Genomic DNA, 14052 nt, shown 5'->3' on the forward strand with positions numbered 1-14052 from the left:
GAATTGGTGTGCAGGGAAAGGGGAAAGAGACATAAGGGGGAAGGAAACTGCATGGAATTGGTTTGGAGGGAAAGAATGGGGGCAGATGCTGATGGAAGGGAGAGGAGTGAGTGCAATTCCAGACCATGGGGGTGTGGGAGAGGGAAGGAGAGGAAAAAGATACCATACCACTGGAGGAGGGAAGGGAAGAAGATGGATGCCAGACCAATGGGGGTGAAGGGAGAAATGGAAGGGGGAGGCATAAAGTTTCTGGAAGGGGAATAGAAGGAGAGAAGATGCTGTATAGAAGGAGAGAAGAGAGGATAGAGTGGATGAAAAGAAGAGAGTGACAAGAAGATGAGGAAAGCAGAAACCAGAGAAGACAAGGTAGAAAAAAATTATATTTATTAATTTTTTTGTGCTTTATGGGAGATGCATCACTGTTTCTGTGGTGTTGCATTGTATGCAGAGTCCAGCTTCTTGGTGCTTCAGTTTAATCTTTGTCTACGTATTTCTATTTTATCTGCCCATTTACAAAACTGTAGAGCGTTTTTTAGCGTTGGCCATGGTGGTAACATCTCTGGATGCTCAGAATTCTATGAGCATCTGAGCTGTTACCACCGTGGCTAAAAACCACACTCCAGTTTTGTAAAAGGGGAAGGGGTTAGTTTGTGATTACATATTCCATACTAGGCGAAGGTGTTTTCTGTGTTCTGTGTGTTCGAAAAGACATGGTTTTCTGTTAAGATTGACTGTGTAGGATTGATCTATACTAGTCTGGCTTGTTTAGTTTTACAATGGATGTATTGATGTACTGCTCACTGCAATATGTAAGATGCTGCCTTTTCCTAGGTACACTCTTGTGTGACGTGTGGATTGTTACTAAAAATCATGTTTTCATACAGATGGGGGAGGTGTCAAAAAATGATGGGCCCTGGGTGTCACATATGCTAGATATGCCACTGTTCCTAATAGACTCAGTGAAGGCAAAACAGTCTCTCAATTCTGAGATTATTAATTCAGTTCCACACTTTAGTCTTCATTTATCACAGGACTCTCCTCTATCCCAACACTGAGTTCCATAATATATTCAATATATGAGGTTGGCTTACCGTAGGTCAGCAGAGACCAGTCATCCATAGATATTCTTATACACCCTCCAGTTCTTTCCAGGGCTTCTTGTCAGCCTACAGCTAGGAAAGGTAGAAGTTGCTCTCTCAGGGACCTCTCCTGAATAACTTTGAGCCAGGCATATATCTTTCTCCCTGCCTGAGTCCTACCCCTCTCCCTCAACAGGGCTATATTACTTCCTTAATGGGTTTTAGCACTGAGCTGCAAAGCTCAGTGCATTCTGGGACAAATAGTTCTCACAGATTTGTCTACTACCCCCTGCTGCCCAGGGGCATAACTGCAGCTTCAGTGAGGGAAAATCCCTGAATCTCTCAGTCAAACATGAGTCCCTATAAGTACCAAATTAACACATTCACCCCTTTTACAAAGCTGCCCTGCCAAAACTGTGAGTTAAATGCCAAGCCACCTATTCTATTTCTATGGGCGGATCGGCATTTATGCTGCTTGGCAGTGTGGCTTTGTAAAAAGGGGGTAAAGGACCCTTTTACTAAGCTACAGTAAGCACTAATGTGTACTTAATGGGTGCTTACTGCAGGTTAAAAATCACTCAGGTGTGCTCAGGTATCCCACGGTAGTTCAGAATCGGTATGCACTTCCCATGTGCTAAAAAAATAGATTTTATATTTTAGCACTTGGAGCATGTCTGGGCATGTACTGTGCTAATCGGTTAGCATGGCTACATTGTTGCACCCTAACCAATTAGTGTGCGATTAGTGCATGAACCCATAGGCCCGGATGCCATTGGCAGCGTCTGACGTATAAACGGCTTCTGATCGCATGTCATTCATGCGACAGCGTCATATACAGAATCGCATCTTTGGGAAAGGTAGGCGCTGGAAATGTAGGCCAGGGTTTCCAAGGCCTACATTTCCGATGCCTACTTTTCACGTGAATCATACTTACGGAGGTGCTTTACAACGCCTAACGCCACATCCGACATTAGCCATGCCTACAGTGGTATTAGGCATTGTAAAGCACTTCCATAGGTGTGATGCAGGTGCTGTTTTTTTTTAGGTGCCTTGAATTTATTTAAAAACCCATTCTAAATGGCATTTTGCACTTAGGTGTCAACAGGGCGCCTACCGGTGCCTAAGTTAAGGTGCCATTTATAGAATATGGGCTTTACTGCCTAGAAAGTAGGTGTTGGTAAGTGCTCACACGCTAAAGGGGAAAATAACGCTTGATCATTAATAGGGAAAATGGGGCCATTTTACTGCCACGCTAAAAAAGGCAGAAAGAACAAACCAGGGGAAAACAAAACCACAGATACAAATACAACAAAACAAAATGGAATTGTCCAGATCAGAATGATGTGCACTACAAAAGTGTCCTCCAACTCATCCGATAATATGAAGATCTTTATTCCTCCAATGTCATAATGGTACATTCAAACGACTCTATAACTCAATGACTCGACACGTACATGTTTCAGCCAACAGTTGTATTTACAAACCAAAACATTCCCTTTTTGGAATTTTGGTGGAATTTATATGCGTGGTAGCATTCTTTGTATATTATCATTTCGTGATTCACAAGACTCCTGAGGCAGGCCTGTTGGCCGAAACATGTACATGTCGAGTCATTGAGTCATAGAGTTGTTTGAATGTACCATTATGACATTGGAGGAATAAAGATCTTCATATTATCGGATGAGTTGGAGGACACTTTTGTAGTGCACATCATTCTGATCTGGACAATTCCATTTTGTTTTGTTGTATGCTAAAAAAGGAGTCAGCGGTCAGGAAAGCCCTTGCTGGGGATAGTGCTAGCCACTTTTTAGCACAGATTAGTAAAAGGGCCCCTAAATCTGCATCATCATAACAAAACTTTATAGGAATAATCTAACAACTATCAATAGGTGAAAAAAGGACCAGCAGCACAGACTGCAAAGGTTGGGCCAGATAGAAGATAGGAGGTTGGAAATCCTGCCTCAAGTATCTGCAAAAGAAGCACTATGGTACCCTAGTAGGGGTTGGACCCGACTGAGCTGAAAATCCAAAGCAGGAGGAATCGTCCAGGTCAAGAAAATCTTCAAAAAGAAACTGTTGCCTACTGATGGCAGTGTTACCTTTTCATATTTATATGGGAACTGTCATAAGATGATAAAGGAGGCAAATTGTCCACATTCATCTGCTGCCTGTATCCTTTGATCATTAAGGATGTAATCCATGAAAATGTGGCAAATGAGAAAAACCCTGCATTGTCCACAGGATTTGAAGAGGACCGCCTAAGAGAAAACAATTTAGAGAATATATTTACAACTTCTTCCACATTTTATAGTTTTACTGCTGCTAGAAGAAAAAGTATTACAACCTTTCTAAGCCACAAAACTGTTTAAATTTGCACACAATTTACCGGAAAACCCTTGTCATTTACTGAATTTAATATATACAGAAACTTTTTTTTTTTTTTAATATAAATGTTTATTGAGTTTTCAAAGCTAACAAAAATGCAATACAATATCTATACAAATAATAGTAATCATATATGCATTTATAATCAATCAGTATCCATACAACAACAACAAAAAACCACCCAACCAACATTTTCATAAGGGAATAGAACCATGCAAAAGAAATACCACCCTCCCTCCCCCCAACTAACCTTCCCCCCCCCAACTAACCTTTAAATGTTGGTCGGCTGAATGGGTCTAGAATCCTGGACCAATCAGGCCTTAGGCATAGCGGGTCCGCCCATCCCCACTAATCCTAAGGCTGACCAACATTTAAAGGTTAATTGGAGGGGGGAGGGAGATCGTTAGCATAGGGGGTCCGGAGGGGTCCGGCTTTCCGGCAGGAGGGGTTGGGCACCCTATACAGAATCAGGGCCTTAGTGTCTGCATGTGAAAAATATATACAGTATAAGTAATTATAAAGAGGTCTATATATTCAAAATGATTTAACTGGGTAGGAGAGGCTCCTGCTTAGTTAATTGCCTTGACCAACTCTGGTGCTAACATTCAGTAAGACTTGTCTGGACAGTGTTGAAGAATATCAGCTGTGACTGCCAGGATCCAATTAGTGCTGGGATGGTCTCAGGCAGTCAGGGTGAAGCCCTGCTAGTCTCGATGTTCATTCCATTAACTGTGTAAGTGCCCAAATAAAGCTAGGATAGCAAAAAAGGCTGCCCTAGCTTTATCCACCTAGTTATCCGAGCACCGGTCTAAACATCATATAACTGGATAACTGCCAGCAGCCTTACATGACCCAGATAGTCAATGTCAATGACCAGTGCTGAAAATCCAGGACAAATTCAACCTGCAGCTGTCAATGGCTTTATGTTTGTTTATGTTTATTGACACATTTATTACTACCTTTCAAGAAAAAAATCAAAGTATGAACTGCTGATTGCCACAGGCCAAATACTGGAGGGGTAGTGTATAAAATATTATGGCAGATAAAGATTGTAGGGCCCCGCTAGTCTGCTTAAATTATTTACCGTTGCGTACACTGCATCACAGCTGATCTTAGGCTTTCCTTCATTTCTTTTATGGTTAGGACCATTCTGTGCCTATAGCATCTTTTCTTAAATTCCACGCTATTCTTGTCTCTAGTGTGTTATTCCAAAGGCTGTATCTTGCATCCACCACCCTCTGATGTTTATTTATTTATACTTGAACCTACCCCCTCAGATACTCATGTCGCTATTTGGGGGTGTTTATATCTTTGAGTAATAGAATATTTCTATCATCCCCCCACTTTCTTCTTATTGAGACAGGGAAGCCTCATCTCCCAAATCTACCGAGTAATGAATTGAACATTGCTTAGTAGATAACAATCCACTGCATTGTGCTCCAGCCCCTCTCCATATGTGCAGAACGCAGGGAACATAGGAGAGGAGGAGGGAAGGCTAGAGTGGACAGAACAGAGGAAAGAAGAGACAAATTATGCTGCTCTCTCCAACTGAACCTCTTCCATCCTGTCCTACAAGGAGGAGGGGAGAAAGGAGGTGAGGCTCCTTTCTCAGGAGGCATCAAGAGAACAAGAGAGAAAGGGCGAGGTTGGAGTGGAAAGAGAAAATAAGAGTCACTCTGTTCCCTAATTCATTACCTCATATCCTATCATTCCCTCATCATTCATGCTTTCTTTTTGCTGAAGACACTGTACTGGATAGACTTAGGGAGCATAGGATGAAGGTGAAAGAGGATAGACTCAAGAGTATATTTATGTTTACAGAATGCTTGATCTACTGCTTTTTGCAAAGAAGTTTACAATTATTAAAAAAATAATATAGCATCTGATAAAAACTATAAATCCAATAGGAAAGAACAGTAGAATAAAGCAGAAGTGAGATGAAAAGCTGCAGCTCCTGCAAACATCATCCCATTTGTATATCTGGGAAAGCCTGGGTAAAGAGATAAGTTTTGAGGGCAATTCTAAATGTAAGGTAAGAGAATTCAGCACAAATAGAGGTAGGATGAAAATTCCAAGGGAAATAAAACAGAAACAAATCATGAAAAACTAAACATAATGAAACATTTTGGTCTGAACACCTCTACAAATAATTGTGACTTACTTTGGCTTGGGTCGAAAAGGAATCATTGTTTGCAGACTAGGATGGTATTTCTCATAAAACTTGTGGTACTGATGGTCTCTTCTTTCGAGTTCAGGTACAAGATCAGCTGAAGCACCAACTATTCCATCACTTTGTAGGTACCATGGTATATCATTATTATCTGTAATATTTCTCTTAAAATTAAAAACAAAGAAGATGGATCATGGAGCTTGTTCTAAATTTTTCCCTATGGGCAACACATTGATGCATATGAAATAACTGTAGGACATATTTTCTTTCAGATTTCAAACTACTGTGACCAATCCAGTGTAAACAACCCCTTAGTGAAAATAAGTGTGAACACAGACTGTGGTGGAGGACAGCGCTTTAGTTTTGTGTCAACACAAATTTTCTATATAGAATAAATCAACAACCAGAGAGTTACTTAGCTTCATAGCAGTGTCCCATGAAGCAATCCATTTCTTTCTTCCACGCAAGTCAATCGATGATTGTAATCCGCAAGTTCATATCTCACTTAAATGAAATTTGCAATGTCGCATAAATTGAGTTTCATTTTATAGAGAATACTCCCATTTGCATATGCAACAGATGCATTTGGGTATGCCCATTTCCACCAGCCATAGACATAGCATAAGACTTTGTGCCTAAAGCTAGGCATTGAAATGTCAACTTGTGAGTGGCCACTGAAAAGTTCTTGGCACAACCAACAAAGTTGGGGCAGTCTCTATCAAGGGCTATACATTTAGTCCAGTGATTTTCCACTTTTTTCGTTCTGTTGGAAAAATACGGAACACAAAAAAGAGGAAAACCGCTGGACTAACGACCTCTTTTACAAAGCCGCACAAGTGGCTGCTCTGCGCTAACGGCCCTGAAGCCCATAGAGAATTAAAGGGCTTCGGGGCTGTTTCCGTGCGTCTTTGTAAAAGAGGCCGTATGTGTATAGCCCTCAATGGAGATTGCCCCAACTTTGTTGGATGGGCTGAGAACTTTCAGAGGCCCTTCCTATACTAGCATTCTATAGCAGATTAGGCAAGCTAATATGCCATTATAGAATACTAGCTGATTGCTCTAGTTTTAGGTGCCTAAGCTTGAGCACCCTTTATTGAACTGACTCCAAAGTGAATAATTTTGGTTTGAATACTGACCTCTTATTTGTTTGCTTGATATGTTTATTTATTTATTCCACTCGATTACACATTTCATCACCCTCATCTGAAGCAAGGTACAGTAAAAATTCACAAATAAAAATAGATGATATCAAAATCAAAAAGTTCAAACTAGTCCACAAAATGTAAATAAGAAAATAAATAGAGGCATTATAGAAATCATCAAAACAAACAATAACTGTCTTCCTAACTGTTTTAGTTACATGTATAAACCAGATCTGAGAAAACAGTTAGGAAGTCCATAATCATGTCTTAATGCAATAGAATTTGTTTACGATCACTTATTAGGATTTCATTCAATTTATCATTTTATATTGTTGAATACCACCTTTTCTTTTTCTTTTATTTAAAGCTGAAGCATTAAATGTAGTCTAATCTTTGCTCTATAGACCACTATTACAGGCCTCAAAGTTGTTCATTAAGACAATTTTTTAATAAAACAATGTTTACAGCTTGTACCTGGTTTCATCCAATTGATAGGACTGTCTTACTTACATATAGAAGACCTTTAACTCTTTTATCTTCCATATCCTGGTCCTCATTGAAAGTACTATTGCTATATACATAAATATTTTGTTTTCCTCTCCTTGGCATTTTCAGTCAAAACGTCCGCTTCTTCTTTTGGACTTCTAAAACGACAAAAATATGTTTGTTAGAGAAAAGCAGTCACTGAAGCAACATGAAATTTCCAAATACTGTACTACTAATTATTAGGTTTTGTTGATTACTCCCTCAGTTAAATACTGTACTTTCCCCCTCTCATTATGAGTCTACTTGCATTTATTTATTGCACTTCTGAATCACTATTCTTATCAGAAAGTGCTCAGATCAATGAAAATCATAAATTCATACAAAGTGTACTATAAACAATCACAATATAAACAAAACAGTTGCCCTGCACCCCACAGCTACAAGGGGCCCCGGACTGCATGATGAGGTGAGCTTCCCTCTCTGTCACTCATCTGCTGTCCTCTCTCTCCTGCTGCAGCATCATGCAAACAAATCTAGCCTGTGCCTTGGGGCCCTAAAGCTGTGCATGCCGCTGCCGACTTCCCTCCATGAAATAGGAAGTTACATCATGAGGGAGCGGAAGGAATCCATCAGTGGCATGCACAGTGTTAGGGTTCTGCGGCATGGGTTAGTTTTGTTTGAATGCAGCGGTGGGAAGGAAAGCAAGTGGGCAACAGGCAGGGAAGGGTGAGAAGCTAGCAGAAGCACACATAGAATTGAAGCCCCGCAGCAAAGGTGACAGACAGAAAGGTGAGCTCCTGATTCCTAAAAGCTGCTACACTCCAAATGGAAGAAACCAGGAAGAGGCTTCCATAAATGACCAGGAGGAAGAGGGGGAGAGAATGGAGCAATAGAAGGGTGAGGGGAACAGAGATGGGACCATGCAACATGATGGGAAAGAAAAAAGAATGGGACAGGAATATTGGGGGAGAGACAGATGATGCTGAATGGGGGGGGGGAGATAGGGTATTGCTAGGGGATGAGAGACAATAGGGCATGTTAGCTAGGGAAGAAATTGAGAAGATATTGGATTGTGGGGACATGAAAGAGAGATCCTAGATGGCTGTAGTGGAGAAGGGGGGAAGAGAAAAGAGATTCTGAATGGAAGGGGGGAAAGGGGTGACATTGAATGGAAGTGAAGAGAGAGGGGTAAAGTGGATGAAAGGGGAAAGAGAGAAGGGGAGATGCTGGTTGGGAGAGAGAGGGGGAGGAGACTCTGGATGGAATAGGAGAAGAGAAAGAAGATGGAAGGAGGAGAAGACAGTTAATGAAAGTCTGAGAAATAAGAGGAAGGGGACTGGGAGGGCCAGGGTGAGGGAAAGAGATGGAGACCTTTAGATAGATGTAGTAAAAAGAAGGAAATTGAAGACTAGGTAGTAATAATGAAATCTGGACAGAGAGGCATGAAATAGGAAGTTACATCATGAGGGAGCGGAAGGAATCCATCAGTGGCATGCACAGTGTTAGGGTTCTGCGGCATGGGTTAGTTTTGTTTGAATGCAGCGGTGGGAAGGAAAGCAAGTGGGCAACAGGCAGGGAAGGGTGAGAAGCTAGCAGAAGCACACATAGAATTGAAGCCCCGCAGCAAAGGTGACAGACAGAAAGGTGAGCTCCTGATTCCTAAAAGCTGCTACACTCCAAATGGAAGAAACCAGGAAGAGGCTTCCATAAATGACCAGGAGGAAGAGGGGGAGAGAATGGAGCAATAGAAGGGTGAGGGGAACAGAGATGGGACCATGCAACATGATGGGGAATGAAAAAAGAGTGGGACAGGAATATTGGGGGAGAGACAGATGATGCTGAATGGGGGGGGGGGGAGATAGGGTATTGCTAGGGGATGAGAGACAATAGGGCATGTTAGCTAGGGAAGAAATTGAGAAGATGTTGGATTGTGGGGACATGAAAGAGAGATCCTAGATGGCTGTAGTGGAGAAGGGGGGAAGAGAAAAGAGATTCTGAATGGAAGGGGGGAAAAGGGGTGACACTGAATGGAAGTGAAGAGAGAGGGGTAAAGTGGATGAAAGGGGAAAGAGAGAAGGGGAGATGCTGGTTGGGAGAGAGGGGGGGAGGAGACTCTGGATGGAATAGGAGAAGAGAAAGAAGATGGAAGGAGGAGAAGACAGTTAATGAAAGTCTGAGAAATAAGAGGAAGGGGACTGGGAGGGCCAGGGTGAGGGAAAGAGATGGAGACCTTTAGATAGATGTAGTAAAAAGAAGGAAATTGAAGACTAGGTAGTAATAATGAAATCTGGACAGAGAGGCAGAAAAAATTGAAGAAATTGAAAGGAAAAGATCAATGCTGGAGACGGATGTAATGGGGTAAGTGAAGACGACAGCAGAAGAGAGAAAAATGGCAAATGGACAGGAAACACTGGCAAGACAGAGGAAGGCAGAAACCAGAGACTGGAATCAACACGATTAGAAAATTTAAATGATCAGACCACACAAGTAGAAAAAAGAATTTTATTTTTAATTTAGGATAAAGTAGTGTCATCGCTGTGTTAGTCCATTCTAAAGGTTAATAGATAAAAATACAAAATATGAAAACAAAATTTAAATGGAACCCTTAAGAAGCCAGACTCCGCACACAATGCAGCACCACAGAAGGAGAAACAGTGACTTGTGTCCTCCTATTCAGTGGAAAAATAGCAGCATGGTATGGGGGGGAGGATATTCCCTTGAAATGCGGTATATCAAGAAAAAATTTTTGGAAACATGGACAAGGAGGAGAGGGGAATCTAATTTCCACCCTGGGCCCATAATGTCTAAAACTGGCCCTACCTTGAATGCTTCTAAAAATCATAGGGCTGAGTTGATTGGTCAAACATCTAGAGAAAAACCAAACCAAGAGTGTCTCAAAACCAATAAAATTTGATGCAAACAAGAAAAAAAAATAAAAATCCTGACATCAGAAAAAACTGAATCTCATTATGAAAAGCGAAACTGAAAGAAGGAATAGAGAAGGACAATAGGCTTGGTGGACCAAAGAGCAGCCAGAGGAGAGCTAGTGGTTGCGTGCTCAATTTTATCAAGTCTTGGTTAAGGCAGCACAACAGAAACCCAATACAAACCTGTGTTTTGACATCATGAGCCCATTTCAGGGGTCATACAATCTGCATATATAATATGAACACATACAAGTATAAAAATAAAATACAAATGAATAAAAGATTAATGATCATCCTCCTCAAGGATAGTAAGCAAATGTAATAGTAGTTTGCTCTTCTCCTAGTTTAACAGTGAGCTTTTCTTATTTTGGATTGTTACCTAATTTTCTTCTAAACCACAATAGAGATTTTTACCGTGGCCCAGAGCATTACATGCTCCAATGCTCATAGGAATTCTATGAGCATCGGAGCATTTAGCGCCCTGGGCTGCGGTAAACACCTCTATCATGGCTTAGCAAAAGGTGGGGTTAGACTTATAGTATATAGTTCCATAGTAACTTATAGAACTTTATAAGTCTAACCCCCCTCTTTTAGGAAACTGCGCGGGGAGCTGTGCTGAATGGCCCGCGCTTCTCTCGACGCTCATTGAGTTCCTATGGGACATAGTAGTTCAATGAGGCTATTTTTAAAAAATTTCCATTCAGCACAGTTACTTACCGTAACAGGTGTTATCCGGAGACAGCAGACAGATATTCTGGTGGGTGACATCATCCACTGAGCCTGGCACAGACAGTGAAAAGTGCACCGGCACTTTAAGAGCTTAAAAGCTTTCAGACTGTTCACACCGTGTATGTGCAGTGCGCTAAGGGTTTTATTATAGTGGATTGTAATACAACATATTGAAACTGATCTTTGATATTAATAGCATTATGTATATTGCATCTCTTGAACAATTTTGTCGGGTATTCCTTATTATTATACTTTTCACATACTGTGTATGACTGGTTGGGTAATATCTTTATGCATGCGCCTTCTTATCTCACTTTTAAGAAAATTAGTAAAAACCCAGCTGTTTGATTGATTTATAATTTGAAGGTTTATTGTTTTAACTTTTTAACTCATTTTCATTCTTATTTTAATATTGGATTTCGGATAATATGTATCTTTCTACTGCTTGTCCAGTATTTCATGGTGTAAATCGCCTCGAACTATTATGGCTTAGGCGGTATATAAGAATAAAATTATTATTATATCACTCTTGTACTATGTATGTAATATACTATTTGATGTGGTGGTTTTATTTGTCTCTATGCCTTCTTATGTGCACTTGGTTTTCTGTATCTTACTATTAAAATAATAAAACTTGTTGAACTGGAAAAAAAAACCCTACAATCGAGACTTATGTTATGGAACTTAAACTTTAATGATTCCAGGCTCCATTTTGTTCCATAGACTATACTGGAAAAGAAACATTTTTAAAATAATTTTGCCAAATTTAATGTTAATCACTTCCTACTTGGTAAATCACTTAAGCACAACTACTGTATACTGAGAAACTACTGCTTTTAAAATCTGAAAACGCGAATTCTCATTAACATCACACATTTTACTCAAAACACTAAAATGCACTGAAGCACCCAAATCACTAGTCATTAAATCTTAGTTAATTATTCCTTACCTACTATATCCTATCAAAACTGCAAAACATGCGCTCCAAAGCTTGCTAGGCCTCCACACGCTAACTATTCAGCTAACAAGCAAACTTTTATTTGTTAAATTGTCAGTCCCCCATAGTTCACCTAAAAAGACCCTCTAGAGACCCCCCTCTACCAAAATTTTCCCCATAACACTATCAAACGTGACCAGCAAAACACATTTTAAAAGAAAATTAATTAAATAAGCAACTCAAAATCATCTTACCTGAATCCTAACTGGTTCTTCAGGTGACCTCTGCCACAAAAATGAATCCGGTGTGACCTCCAATAACCCCCTGATGCTGTCAACTCCCAATGCGATTTTGCTGCAAGCCAGGCTTAGAAGTCTCAAAAATCGAGGCCCTTGCTTCAATTGTGGCCTACTGGAGCCTCCGGAGCTGAACTGAGCATGCTCAGTTGCTCCAAATTAACTAGGCTACATCCTCGATCCTGGCTCCTCTACCCAACTGACCCTCACTTTGTGGCCGGCTGCTGTTGTGGCAGGTTGCGTTTATTGTGGCTTTGCCTCCACTAACCCCCCGGACCCAAAATTGACCTAAAACTGAGTCTCAATACATTTTGCTTGCCTGTGCTGGACCCTGGAAGAGCCCCAAGCTGTCCAGGAGCCCAGAAGCCCCATTGGATAGTGTTACCAGACGTCCAGGAAAACCCAAACATGTCTTCTTTTTAGCGGACTGTACAGGTTCCCAGATGGACTTTCCAGTTATCTGGGTTTTGGAAAGCCTCAAGTTCTGGCCGCATTTGAACGGCCTTAAACACATGCATGAATGATGTCACATGCATCGAAGCATGCTGGAGGCCCTCCAGACGCGGCCTGGAAGTCAGGAAAAAAAGAGACGAGGCATGTTGGGGATGGGGATGGAGGCAGAATGGAGGAGAAGGCTGGAGGAGGAATAGGGCAGGACCGAAGGTGGGACAGGGTGGGTTGGAGGCAGAACAATGTGGGGAAGGAGGCAGAACTGGGCCGGGCCATGTGTATGGGTTTGCCCCTAATTAAATATGGTAACCCTACCACAGGAGCTCCCAAGAAACCCTGAGACCCACCCCGTAGAGGTAAAATAATATTTAAATCTAAACCTTGTTTACATTTCCGTAAAGGGAAGGGAACCTGGAGAAGTAAAATAAGAGGAGTGATGATGACATCTAGTCCATGTCTGTGTATGATAACAAAGGTATTAATGAACATGTGTGCTGAAAGAGGAAAAATGTGGAAAAATAACAATGTGGATGTGACGTGTTATATCCTATGTTGTAGAAGAAAGAAGGGGGTATAAGATGGTGCCCTCTAAGGACAGAGGTCCTTTACAAGGGGGGTGAATTTGGCCCCCCTGAAAAATGCCTCTGCTGTAAAAGCAGTGGCAGAGGCTTTCTTAGGTGGTCACTGAATTTTACTATGGCTAGAGGAGACCTATGGGAAATGACAAATAGTAGTAGTAGGAGCTGGAGATCCCTTTTCCTAAGAGGGAGGGTGAGGTTATAAAAGAGACGGAGGGAGTATAAACTAGGTTTCTTTGGTTGTTCCTCTCTCCTGCCAAAGCACAAGACCAAAGGAGACTCCCAGATAGATTTGGGAGGGAACCGACAAGAAATTGTAAATAGTTTAAACTAACAGGAACTGGAAGTGACAGGGGAAAATCTGCTGATGGAACAAAGTGTCTGCCTTCCATGCTGAAGAAACTGTAAATAATTGACTCTGCCAGGAATTGGAAGCGACAGGGAGAAATCTATTGATGGAACCATTCTTGATGTAGAGACTGTAAACTTTTACTCTAAAGTGAACTGGAAGTGACAGGGGGGAAGACTACTGTTGGAACAGGAATGGCTGCCTTTCACTCTGCGTGTGAAGAGTTTAAAGACTGTTTCATAATCATCTTCAATAAAGTTCTAGTTTGGGTCACTCATACCTTGGACTGAGCTGTTGTTTCATCATAAGGGAAAGTTAGAAGTTCGAGTGGGGTAAATGAAACCCCGGAGATGCCTATCCTTCAACCTATAGGAGTTATTCGGCTCTGACCTACACCCAAGCTTGAGTGTGAACAGTGAGTTCATGAGGGACTTTAACTAGCTGTGTGTGTGGTTCTTTCATCTATTTCATCTTTTTGTGAGCCCTGGTATCGGGCAGGTGACCCCTCTTCCCCCCCTCACCCC

At 41.3% G+C, this 14052-nt stretch overlaps 1 protein-coding gene across 6 annotated transcripts in view; it reads right to left on the bottom strand.

Moving 5' to 3' along the window:
* Positions 1-14052, bottom strand: part of LOC117359170 (multidrug resistance-associated protein 9-like) — a 227418-nt gene that overhangs the window by 187078 nt on the left and 26288 nt on the right. For all 6 annotated transcript variants that reach the window (XM_033941465.1, XM_033941468.1, XM_033941467.1 and 3 more), the window contains 3 exons: positions 7287-7420; positions 5626-5798; positions 3179-3337 (listed from right to left, as the gene is read on the bottom strand). In XM_033941465.1, coding sequence (XP_033797356.1) covers positions 3179-3337; positions 5626-5798; positions 7287-7385 — 431 coding nt within the window. In that variant the 5' untranslated portion in view covers positions 7386-7420. The remainder of the gene's footprint in view (positions 1-3178; positions 3338-5625; positions 5799-7286; positions 7421-14052) is intronic.

This window comes from Geotrypetes seraphini, chromosome 4 (assembly GCF_902459505.1).
Source record: "Geotrypetes seraphini chromosome 4, aGeoSer1.1, whole genome shotgun sequence".
Taxonomy (NCBI): Eukaryota; Metazoa; Chordata; class Amphibia; order Gymnophiona; family Dermophiidae; genus Geotrypetes; species Geotrypetes seraphini.